The 13,312-nt window shown below is 38.5% G+C and overlaps 1 protein-coding gene across 2 annotated transcripts in view; it reads left to right on the forward strand.

Moving 5' to 3' along the window:
- The window catches only part of cldn19 (claudin 19), a 31,840-nt gene extending 18,735 nt beyond the window's left edge, over nucleotides 1–13,105 (forward strand). Inside the window, exons 2-5 of one of the 2 annotated variants that reach the window (XM_028807713.2) lie at nucleotides 3,703–3,867; nucleotides 6,704–6,788; nucleotides 7,064–7,210; nucleotides 12,934–13,105. In XM_028807713.2, coding sequence (XP_028663546.1) covers nucleotides 3,703–3,867; nucleotides 6,704–6,788; nucleotides 7,064–7,210; nucleotides 12,934–12,982 — 446 coding nt within the window. In that variant the 3' untranslated portion in view covers nucleotides 12,983–13,105. Of the gene's footprint in view, nucleotides 1–3,702; nucleotides 3,868–6,703; nucleotides 6,789–7,063; nucleotides 7,211–12,130 lie in introns of both variants that reach the window. The other variant, XM_028807714.2, reaches the window with a different exon arrangement.
- Nucleotides 13,106–13,312: the final 207 nt, after the last annotated feature.

Below are 13,312 nucleotides of genomic sequence, written 5' to 3' on the forward strand. Positions count from 1 at the left end.
TAGGCTTGTAAACTCTACTGTGCCACAAAGATTTCTTATTACTGTGCAAAATTATCAATGAACTTGTTGTCAGTCAAATGCAAACATCTGAGAAGTAAGCTAATACATTTTCCTACTTGTGATCTGCCCACCATAAGACATTTCAAATAAAGGATTTGTTGTTTGAATTTCAGGCTTTGATTTTCAAGTAGTGTAAAGAAGACCAGCAGCTTGTTCTTGTGTAGACTGCTGAATCAATTCCTGTGCACGTCTATTGGGCTCTGTCACTGTAACATCCAACATGTCATCACTCATGAACAGATTAAAATACTATAAGGTATCATCTCTATGGAATGCCTGTGATTTACGCTCTGGAGATCCAGTGAACAGTAATTTTGAAAGTTGCCAAATGTCATATCACAAACATCCAGAAGCAGTCTGGCAAAATCATCACCTCTGTATACTTCACTATCACTGGAACATGAAGCTATCATGCTGTCAATGGCTACTTCTAAAGAATGATCACTTTTACTACATGACAAATTGCTTTCTCCTTGATGAGATACAGCCACCCCCCCCCCCCCCCCCCCACCCCCATCACTCGCTGCTATTCACTGAAGACAAGTAAATTTGGGAATTAAGGGGTGTGTGTGACTAGCGGTGGGTGAGTTATCAGACGTACATAGCAGTAAAAGGGATTAAAGGGGCTCGATTGCACTCGAACAGCAGGAAGATTTCATTGAAAAATAAAGAGGGCATATTTTTTGTATATACTGTATTTGTGTTGCAGTTCTCGGACCCTGCAGTCCATGGGAACCTGAGTTACAGCCCAGGTTACACCATGCATAAATCTGGCTGTGTTATAGTCTGTTAATTTTTCCCTTGAACATTTGCTGCACATCACGATGGACTTCCCCATGATAACAAATGCATGTGGCACTCCTAATAATACTCTTTGTGACAATGCATTTGTTGAAGTCCTACATTCAGATGTCTTCATGTATTCATCATTAATCACTGACCCTAGATGTTCCAGAATGTTCCATGATTTACTTGGAAACTTTAGTTTTATTTTGGAAATCTAATTCCATTATGAAGATTTTTTAAAAAAAGATGAGATAATGAAAAAATTAATGATTTGCAAAAGAAGATGTATGTTTTTGGAATACTTTACAAAGTTTTCAAATCCACTCCTTTGCGCCTTTCCACTCCCACATATGCACAGTTTCAGCTCCGTTTCTGTCTTTCATTCATAACTTCACTTTGGGTTTCTTGACCCCCACCTACTGATTTCATCCCTCTGAGATGAGCTCTGCCTGTTTAAGATGTACAGTTTAAGATTTCAACGTTTATTCTCTCAGCACCACCTGCTGGCTACATAAAGAATCATTCTAAAGAGCTGGTTTGTATGATTTGGCCCCACACTGTCAGTAGTATTGTGTGATTCTGTATACCACGGGTTCCCAGCATCGGTGCTGCAGAGCTGCAATGACCAACATGTCACTTAGATGCTTTTTATATAAAGTATCTATCTATCTATCTATCTATCTATCTATCTATCTATCTATCTATCTATCTATCTATCTATCTATCTATCTATCTATCTATCTATCTATCTATCTATCTATCTATCTATCTATCTATCTATCTATCTATCTATCTATCTACTACTGCTTAAGTAGTTATAGCTTAAGCTATATTTTTGTGCTGCATTTACTCATTAAAGTTCTTAATTTTAATGGGCAGCATTTACAGCTTTTAATCACTTCCTGTTTAAACAACTGAAAATTAACAATGAGATGTAAATCACAAAGGAATCAGCAGTTCACCATCTAACCTGGTCCTATTTACAATTTATGTTCATCATGATATGAGAAATACTAATTTGCTCCAGTCTATAAATCATTTGAATGATAACCTTGAAAAGGAATAAATCCCCTTAATGAAAGAACAAATGTCTGTGTGTTTATGTCTGTATATCTGTGTGTTCATTCCATTACTAGAGTTCGGAAGAAAATTTTAAAAATAAGAAAAATGTGTAGAAGAAGGGTAAAAAAATGATTGTAAAAATAATAAATTATGTCAATAATGAAAAAATTGATCTTATTGGCCCATTCTATTGTCCGATATTATTTGCTGGCAACAATAGTGTAGTAGTGACTTTCTTGCTCCCGCTTGGGCCATGTGAACGAGGTTTATAGCTGGCCATATGAGGCTAATAACTGATAACTTTCTGTGATGTGCAATGGATGAGTGAAAATAAAGATAAATCAACACACACATTGGGAAGCCAAAGTGCCGACACGACTAGGCTAGAGTCAATAAAACAGGCCAATGTTGTAGCGACCACTGCCACATTTTCTCAACAAACACTTCGATTATAAGAGTGGTTAGGTTGATGGTGAGAGGAACTGGAGAAAACGGGCAACTCCATGAGAAGAGGAAGAGGCCGTAGTGAGTGAAAGTGATTGGGTGTGCATTATTATACCAGACCAAATGGGCAAACCATGCATCTAATAAATATCATGAGGTCTACATTGATATCATTCTTATGGGCAACACAGCCACGGAAGTGATGTGGCAGAATAAAAACACTAACAAACTATAAAATTACATATGAGGCTCTTTCATTGAAAAAAAAAACAAAAACTTGTGAGTAATTAAACAACTACTGCAGCACACTGTAGCCCTCCAGGACCAAACTTGAAGACCCCTGCTCTATAAGAATGATGGAGGTGTTAAAATTGTTAAAATAATACACAACATCTTCTTATATAATACGCTACCATGGCTGTCTGTCTGTCCAGGATTTTAAATCACCTTGTAGCTCGTACCTGTTTGACCAATTGACCTGAAATTCAGTACACATGTACCACGTGACCTCTACTGTCTGCTTTCGGGGTGATGATTACTATTACTGTTTTAATTTTTATTTTATTTTATTGAAGAATCCACTCTCGGCAGCAGGCAGCTGGGTGGCCGTGCGGCATATGCGTACAGGCGCCGTTCTCATCCTTACTACCTTGCCCACACTTTCACTACCTCTTCATATCTTAAATCATTCTTGAGGCAGTTTGAAGACTTAAGTGCCAGCTTAAGTGAAAAATTAAAGAAAACGTACTAAGTAATTGCAACACAAACATGGAATAAATCAGTTTTAACGCGAAAAGATGCCGACGGATGAAGAGAAGATGCAGGCCGCTAGGGTAGAGAAAAGAAGAGCTGCTCAGGAAGCAGCAAGTGCATCAACCTCTGAGCAAACGAATGCTAAAAGTACAGAGAAAGAGGATGAAAACTATAAGTCAAGTGTATTCAGTGCAGTGCGCCATTACCGGTACAGTATAATCAACCTGAGACAGCACTTTGTTGTTCAGGGTACCTTTTTGTATCCATAGTGGCTGGATGAGACGACTCCAACTCAATGTTGGGATTTAGTTCAATTTTAATGTCTACTTTATCTACAAGGTAGAAAAAAACTTTGCCATTCAGCTAGTTCTTGTCATGGATGGATATGTTCGAAGATAGAGGATCCTATTTGGGTACCCCTAGTCCTGTCTATCTATGATGCAGTTGTTGAGGGTAGCAGACTCCAAAATAAACAGCAAGTATGTCTTTTCAAGTTGAGAGTGACCTTCCCTCCATGTACACGTAGCATGGTCTGTGTGCTGAAAAGCTGTTGGGTGGTTCTGACTAACTGCATATGTTTGTGCTCTTCCATTTCAGTTCACATCCAGACATGCCGTGCCTTGATGGTGGTGTCCGTACTGATGGGATTCATCTCCATCATCGTCAGTGTAGTGGGCATGAAGTGCACCAAAGTGGGCGATAACAATCCTGTTACAAAGAGCAGGATAGCCATTTCCGGGGGTGTCCTTTTCCTGCTGGCTGGTAAGACTATTGCCATAGTATTTGCTGTTGTCTGCTTCATCTTCATCTGCAACATTGGTGGCTTTAGGGATCTACAGGGTATTTAAACTCATAAAATTAAGAAAGGTTAACTGATCACATTCTACCCTGAACTGGATAAGCAATTTAAAGAGAAAGAAGACTGGAAAGATAATTGCTTAGTAGTGTGTTATGCATTCGATTGAACAACTAAAGGACTAGCGTATTGTTTTGTAAACTGTGATTACAAGTGTTCGTCATCATAAAAATATAGCCTCATCTGTGCCTTTATGCATTGTATGTGAGCCGTCATCACAACAGATACTATGCCAAATAAGGACATATGTATTCTACTAGCGATTTTTTTCAGTTACAAAATGCCCCACTTAATCAAGTTCAGAGTAGCGGGAGGTCCAAAACTTTCAAGTAGCTTCCGTTACAAGGCAGAAAGCAACCACAGGCACTGGAATTTGAAATATGCAAAAATTTGGTGGCATTCTGTTAAAGCATAGTTTAATGGATCAGTCAAACATACCTAAATAACATTCTCAAACCTGCTTAATCTAACTCACCATCACACAGGGACAGCATATTCTGGCAGCTCTGGAAAAAAGCCCTGGACAGGTGACCAGTTCTCCATCCATGTTTCTAGTTTTATAATATCGTTCCTCGAGTAGACAATCACAAAACGTTTTACAAAGCACAAAAGAATGCATTGAAAAGCAACAAGATCACTATAGTTTTATTCCAGTGCATAGCGGATGGTTCAGATACATATAACACAGACAGACTTACATTTGAACAACAGCAACAACAACAACATTTATTTATATAGCTCATTCTCATACAAATGATGTAGCTCAAAGTGCTTTACAGGATGAAGAAAGAGTAGAAAGACAAAATATATAAGAAAATAAAATTAGGCAATACTAATTAACAAATAGGGCAGCACAGTGGCGCAGTGGGTAGTGCTGCTGCCTCGCAGTTGGGAGACCTGGAGACCTGGGTTCGCTTCCCGGGTCCTCCCTGCGTGGAGTTTGCATGTTCTCCCCGTGTCTGCGTGGGTTTCCTCCAGGCGCTCCGGTTTACTCCCACAGTCCAAAGACATGCAGGTTAGGTGGATTGGCGATTCTAAATTGGCCCTAGTGTGTGCTTGGTGTGTGGATGTGTTTGTGTGTGTCCTGTGGTGGGTTAGCATCCTGCCCGGAATTGGTTCCTGCCTTGTGCCCTGTGTTGGCTGGGATTGGCTCCAGCAGACCCCTGTGACCCTGTAGTTGGGATATAGCAGGTTGGATAATGGATGGATGGGATGGATAATTAACAAATAATAAAGTAAGGTCCAATGGACAGGGAGGACAGAAAAAACAACATAAACTCCAGAGGGCTGGAGAAAAAAAATAAAATCTGCAGGGGTTCCCAGTCTCCTCTAAGCATTCTACCTAACATAAATGACCTCAGTCAGCCCTTCACATGGAAGAACTTGATGATGATGGTCATGTGGACCTCTGGCCTTCAGTCCATCAGTGTAGGGACATCACGGTACTTTGATCAGGTGGTGGTGCCTCAGATTGCCACCACAGAAAAAGAACAGAAGAGACAGTAGGGGTTAGTACGGATATTGGAGCCACTATGACTGATAATGATAATTAAATGCATATGTAGAATATCAGGAATAAACCAAAATGAAGCTATCAGAAAGCCATGTTAAAGTAATGTGTTTTTAGCAGTTTTTTAAAGTGCTCCACTGTATTAGCCTGGCGAATTTCTATCGGTAAGCTATTCCAGATTTTAGGTGCCTAGCAGCAGAAGGCCACCTCACCACTTCTTTTAAGTTTAGCTCTTGGAATTCTAAGCAGACACTCATTTGAAAATCTAAGGTTACGATTTGTAGTGTAAGGTGAAAGACATTCTGAAATATAAGATGGAGCAAGATTATTTAAGGCTTTGTAAACCATAAACAGTACTTTAAAGTCAGTTCTAAATGGCACAGGTAACCAATGTAGTGACATCAGAACTGGAGAGATGTGCTCGGATTTTCTTTACTTAGTTAAAGAACCATTGAAGAACATGTTGCTCATACAACAATGGTGAATTTCAAGCAAATGTTGTCTTCATCCTGTGACATATAATTGGCAGCAGAGTTGGTATTCACTGCAGCCATACCAAGCCTTGAGACAATCCATCTCATAGCCTTCCACAAACTGGCAACTGCTCACCTGGTGGAAGAGATGGGGTCAGATTGAGGGACAGCATTTACTCAAAATGTATTCTGTATTGTCACATAAAATATATCAAGGCTGTATTGGGTGCAGACCATGAGAAAAATGGTATTTGAGATGGCTTTAAAGCTCCTTATGTGTCAGAATTATACCCATGATGGCAAACAGAATACTGCTGAGCTCTACGCAAATTGTAACAAAGTTGACTAAGCTTTGGAAACATTTTATGAATTAGGCCTTTATAGGTCACTTAAATTCATCCATAATTTTTTAAAATTAAGTTACTGGTTAGATTAAATGGCCCTGCAGTGCATACGTAGGACTGATGATAGCCTGCCACCCTATCTGGGACTTTTTCCCACCTTACACACTGTGCTGCCCAGAGAGAAAAATCCAAACCCCAAAAGTGACCCTATTTTAGAAAAGTGAATTTCAAAAATAAGTTATGTTGTTTTCTTTGATGAACACTAAGCTGTACGAAATCATAGACCGAGTGCCAGTCTGACTCCTGGCACACAAGTGTGTGTGTATATAACAAATAATTGACAAAATACCAACAATATCAAATGCTTTCCTCAGTGTCCCATATCCGCTTTACTTGGTTTCTTCCTTTCCTCCAGGACTCTGTACACTGGTGGCCGTGTCATGGTATGCAACTCAAGTGTCTCATCAGTTCTTTAATCCAAATACACCTGTAAATGCCAGGTAAGTGACGTCAAACATTTAAAAGGTAAAATATTTTACAATCTTTTTATTCCTTTTTATGTGAGCCTTGTGCCATACTACAGGTGGCTGCAACTGGCTCACTGCTACCTGCACCTCGCTGACTTAGATTGGCAAGTTGCCTCAGTAAATGTTATGCTTCCATGCTGATGGCAGACTGTAGCTTTGGCATACTCATAAGTCTAACAGTAGGTGACTGAATTTGTTCAAGTTCTGCTAACTCACTGATTTCTTCTCCTATGTGTTTTCTAATGCAGGTATGAGTTTGGTTCTGCACTCTTTGTCGGCTGGGCTGCTGCTAGCCTGACCATGCTGGGTGGATCCTTCCTCTGCTGTTCTTGTCCCAATGAGGAAAGGCGAGGACAACAATACTACCGGCAGTCACAGCCTTCCACAGCCAGGGAGTACGTGTAACCAGTAGCTGCACTCCATGAAGGCTGACTTGTTTTAACATGTTGAGGTTTTCCTTTCCTCATGCTGCATCCTTTTTTTAACCTTACTATCACAATTTAGGGTCAAACCAAAGATAAAGAAAATCAATTCCAGATTGGCCAGCATAGGCAGAGCCTTAAGTAATCAATATAAAAGGGTTAAGGGTGGGTCTTCTGAGTTGGATTTGCAAAAAAAAAAAAAAAATAAATAAAAAAATAAATAAAATATCTGCACTTGTTCTTAAGCTGAAACTGCACCACTGGTGCCATATTGCAAACAGGGACTGACAGTTATACTGGGAGCTGTCACTTTCTAGAATCATGTAATTAAGAGCAAGTTCTTTACACTAGGAGAACAGGCCATGGTTCTCAAAGCAAGTGGTGATGTGGTTTAAGGTAGAATAGTCAGTGGTTAGAAAAATAAAAAATAACATCATTTAAAGGAAGAAAGCATAGAAGAACAAGGCAGATAATCAAGTTAACCCTATTAGGCAGCAGTGCAAATAATAATCAGATCTCTTCTGATAAGCGTCATTTGGATTCACTTTGGTGATGAAATTTTATGCACGCTCAGTGATGTTGTGGTGAGTCTCACTTTATGGTTCTTTCTAAATTCATCCTAGAATAAATCCACCACAGGTATACTCTAGAACATGCGTGTCAAACTCCAGTCCTGTAGGGCCACAGTAGCTGCAGGTTTTCTTTCTAACCATCTTCTTAATAAGTGACCAGTTTTTACTGCTAATAGCCTTAATTTTAATTAAATTGATTCAGGCCCCTTAGTCGTTTCTTTTTCCTTAATTAGTAGCTAAACAATAAAGAGAAACAAACCAAGCCGCCGCATGACCAGCTCACCTGTGCCCATCACACAATATCTGAAAACAAAGAAAGGTGAAGATCTCAGTAAGGTTGATCTCTCAGGTCACCAAAACATTTTGACGGTGTTATTAGAAAAAAACAGAAAATCAACAGTTTTGGAAATGTCTGCTGTGGCAAAATGAGAGCGGCAACAAGCCGTGGAATTAAATAACGAGTTTAATTAACAGCAATAAACGGCTTCTCATTAAAAAAGTGGTTGCAGTGAAATTAGTTGGAGTCTGAAGCCCAAATTTAGCTGGTCAACTGTTGACTTGTTTCACATTTGATTTCTGTTTGGCTGTCATTTAATGAAGAAACGAGTCAATTCAGAGCACTGAATCCTTAAAAGCAGGGCTATTAAAATGAAAGGAAAAGAAGTTAATTAGCAGTGAAATCTGCTTGTTGATTAGGAAAAAGGTGAGAATGAAAACCTGCAGCCACTGCGGCCCTCCAGGCCTGGAGTTTGACACCCCTACTCTAGAATGTGCAATGCAGGCTGAAAGTGACACCGGGGCGATGCTACACTGCCACACACATTCATTTTGGTGGTTGAATTTAATTCAGAATTCAAAAGCATAACTACATTTGCTACCTTGCAACCTGTGCTTCCAGAAGAGACTGTAACACCCCAAAATACTCCCCAAAATAGTGACCCTATATTGGTTTAAGTGGATTTTAAAAAATGTAAAGTTTTATGTTGCTGAAAATCTGAAAAAAATATTGATTGATGAAATGAAGTTAAATCATGCCAAAAAATATATTTTTATAATACAGAATTTCTTGCGCATGAAGCTGAATAGTAACAATAATTATTAAAAAGTAAATTTCATTTTCAAAACACAGAATTGCATAAGCCTAAAATATATGTACAAGAAAGGAAAATTGTTGAATTTTTTAGGAAAAGGTTTTGAGCTATAATTTTAATTTAAAAGGAATTTCTGGCTAGTACAGTAAATAGGGATTCCACTTTAAATTAAAGGCTGTGCATGATTTGGCAATAGTCAAGAATGTGAGTTACCTTACCAAAATATGTTTGATTGTAAATGTTGTTCAGGTATTTTTATTTACACTTAAAACATTAGATCATTTCACTAGTCATGTAATTTGCCAGGGAATGATAAACGTTCAAATAAAAAAAGAGACAAAGCTCCTGTTTTGTCTTTCATTGACACAGTCGTCCAGCTGATGTAACTCCGTCCCGGGAAGGAGATTTGCTTCTTACTGTTGTCTTTCTAGCTTTATTCTTTTTCCGAAGTTGCATAGATCCATGTGTCTAAAAGTAACATTTTAGGTAGTAGATGGAATGAGCAAAAAGCTATAAAAAATAAATCTAGTTTTTAATTATCCTTTAGCAACTACACAGAAGCATACATGTACTCTGCCACAGAGCAGTGCATACAATTAGTATTGAAAGGTGCAGTTTAGAAACTGGAAAACCCCTTCAAATACGAGTCATTGAAAATGCAACTTGATGAAGGGTTACAAGGAGAAATCACACAACTTTAGTTCAGTTTTCCGTGGCGATTTCTTTTCCTTCCTTTTTGCAGATTATGATTCTATTTTTAATAGTAAAGCTTTGACTTGCTTTGTAAATGCAAACATACTACACCTTACAGTAAGTGTGCAGTCAGCCTTATTGTAGCTTTCCGCAGACAAACTCAAGTAGAAATAACCAGGATATCGACAAGCATGGAACAATGTGTGCAATCTAATAACAGGTGAAAAGAACTGGTAATATCAACTTCTGTTTGTACTTATCAGCAAAGAATTCAAAACATACAATTGAGAAATGAGAGCACTAAACGCCCAGCTAGTATGGAGTTTGCACATTCCCAGGGTTTTGTTTGACTTCTCTGTATTTGTTTTTGTCTCATCCAAATTTAATTGATGACTCTAAACAGGCTTGTAACTGATGCAGCCAGTGCAGTTTCTCACCCTGCAATGAAACTTTATTTAAAATTCGATAAATGAATTGTGGTTATAAAAGTAATGGGTGTTTAATTCAGACATTGCAGCCTGTTTACCTTGCATATAATAATTTCTTCCCCTATTTGTTATTAAATAGCTAACTCGCCTGTCTTCTGTTAAACCCCTTTTTCTGTTCCATGTCTTTCACCCTCTGTTTGTTGCACAAGCATTCAATCATTAACTGTTAGCCTCTCCGACCTACTGAGGCTGCCTTTACACACTCCACTTATTACTTGCAGTCATGGGAAGAAGACACAACACCCAAGTGCTGTTATTCATTTTTAATGAAGAGGCAGAGGCCTGCTAATTCCCTGATGACCTTGATCCTGGACTATGTGAAACAGAGATCAAAGCAAACTTCAAATGGCAAAATAAAGGACGGAGGGCCTGAGCGCCCATCACATGGTACAAATACAGAGCAATGTATACCACTCTATTGACATTTTTGCCAAGACATATCTGTTCCCTTGGGGCTGTTACTGTTTGCTTTTATATAAACTGAAAGAGACTAATAATTAGGATAATTAAAATTACTGTTTTACATAAGCAGGTTAATATATTTTAAAAAGAAAAAGTGTTAATGTTAAAGGTCTCAATCATGAATTAAAGAGAAAGAAAGTATTCTCTCACCTAACAGGTCCAAAAGCTAAAGTATTATTTTTATAGGAGACCCACTTAGTAAGCAAGGATCAGGTCCAGCTGCGCCAAAAAAGTTAACAGATTCCACAAATTTATATTTTATTAACTACCATTGTCTCATAACATCTATCTATCTATCTATCTATCTATCTATCTATCTATCTATCTATCTATCTATCTATCTATCTATCTATCTATCTATCTATCTATCTATCTATCTATCTATCTATCTATCTATCTATCTATCTATCTATCTATCTATCTATCTATCTATCTATCTATCTATCTATCTATCTATCTATCAATGAGGCATGCAAAATAAGCCCTGGCTCTGTTCATCTTATTTCTTCTAGGTAAATCAAAATTGCTGTTCTAGATGCAATCACATTAACATCAAATATACACAAGATAACAAAAAACAGACAAAATTTTCTTTAGTGCAATAATAACACAGTTTGGCATAAATTATCACCTGAAATCTTTGTATCATTTTTTTTCAGAAAAATACATAGCACCTTGAGACTTTACTCTGTGGGTTGGTATACAGATACACACGTCTCAGGTCTCCTGACAGCTCTTCTCAAAGTACTTCCCCATTGTTTTCTGAAAGCCCACAAACCTAAAAAAAAGAGAAGTCAAGGCTTGGGGTCTTTTAATTGGTTGGTTGCTGCCCATATATAAAAGACTTGGCCTAATAAGTTGTCAGAATGGCTTTGATATCCACAAAGTTGGAAACAACCAAATGGTTTTGAGCAAGTTTGGGGTTTTCTACTTGGTTGGAATGCGGTGCATATACGAAGAACTTGGCCTAATGAGTCAAAAGAATGCCTTTCACATTTACAAAATTGGAAATAACCAAGAGGTTCTGAGGAGGTTTGGGGTTTTCTGCTTGGTTGTAACGCTATCCCTATTTAAAAGACTTGGCCCAATAAGAATGAAGGATCGCTTTCATATCTATAAAGTTGGAAACAACCTAGCAGTTTTGAGGAAGTGCTTTTTCTGGGTAAAACGTTCAAACCTAGAGCTGTGTATCAGCACAATCAAAATAAACATTTGCATTTGTGATGTACGGGATGACAGAGTTGTTAATGCAGGTCAATTTTTGCCTGCCATGTGGCAGTTTAACTCATGATGAGCCTGACATTGACAGAAAGTGAGTTAAAGGCTGGCTGGTGGTGTATGCTGTGAGTTTCACAGGAACCTGGCTTTGCCTTTGCATGCATGCCATGCATGTTTTGAGACACAGGTCACTGTTGGTGAAGCTTTTTGCTGGCCTGCTGGATTTGCTTTACTCATTTCCCAATCATTGAATTTGCTTTACTTACTTCTCCCTCGTGACCTTCCCTTTGACTAACACTATCGTTCCTGCCGTTGCTTCCTTCTAATGTGATTCTCCTTCCTGTTTCTTCTCTTCTCTTTCTAATGTAGAGCTGAGTTACTGAGCGAAAGTAGCTTTCCTGACTGAGCAACACTGCTTAACTGGAAGAATACCCAGGTTCTACTCAATTTTTCCATTTCCTTGTTCCTTCCTAGATTCAAACTTTGGACCATAATTACTGCACTGTAATCTAAGTCAGGCTCTTTCTAAGTAGACATTACTGTCTCTCTCTCTATATATATACTGTATATATATCTGTCTTTTCTCTGTGTGCCTCTGATACTCTAGACTGATGTGAGAAAGTCTAATCCTGGCAACTTCCGCCTGCCTACTGTAATCCTACTACATGGATTCTGAATTAAATGGACAACAAGATCTCTCTGAACTCTTCTCACTATGCATGCTGTGCCACCTGTCTGGAAAGAATTATTTGATTCAATTTAATGAGCACTGTGTGACATGTGTTTTGGCCATGTATTTGACTGCTTGATAGCATGGCTTTGTCTGACAGAAGTGGTGCTGCCTTTCTGACCAATCGATGGAGGGTACCCAGGGTCATAAGCTATCCAGCTTCAAATACTTTTTAGCGTCAAAACAGCCGAATGTGTCACCAGCTGCTGCTAACTCTCCAGTTCTTCACCCTGAAGTGTCACGCAAGGAGAATGAGAGTCCTTGGGTCAACAGAGCACCCGTAACAGACCTGACCATCTAATAAAATCGAAGAATGGATTTGGCATCGACTTGAGTGTATTTACATTGTAATGTCACATTTGTAACACATACTAGTATCATTTGTTTCTCTGTAAAGATGCACATGTATTTATTCCAATGTATTTTTTCTTTTAAATTGCAGACCAAATGTAAAACTTTCTCCACCAGACAAAGGGGAGCAGTACTTATAGTTTGGAAAATGAACAGCCATTGCACACGTACTGTTTAGGGTTTGCAACAGACAAGACTCTCTCTCCTTTAGCCTGCTGCAGTGTTCAATAAATGATGAATGAATAAAGAAATTTGACCAAACAGACACCTGCCTGAGGTTGTTTGTAGAGTACAATGATTTCTTTTTAGCATTAAGTTCATCGCTCACACTTCAATCTAACTGGGTATTCCTATTGCATTTTTTACTGTATTATATCAGTGAGAATGCATGGAGAACAGCTTGAGTTAGTCTGGAAGGCTTTCCATGTAACTGATTCATTTTTAGCTTTTGGGAGAAACTTCTGTAATCT

This window comes from Erpetoichthys calabaricus, chromosome 8, assembly GCF_900747795.2.
Source record: "Erpetoichthys calabaricus chromosome 8, fErpCal1.3, whole genome shotgun sequence".
Lineage (NCBI taxonomy): Eukaryota > Metazoa > Chordata > Cladistia > Polypteriformes > Polypteridae > Erpetoichthys > Erpetoichthys calabaricus.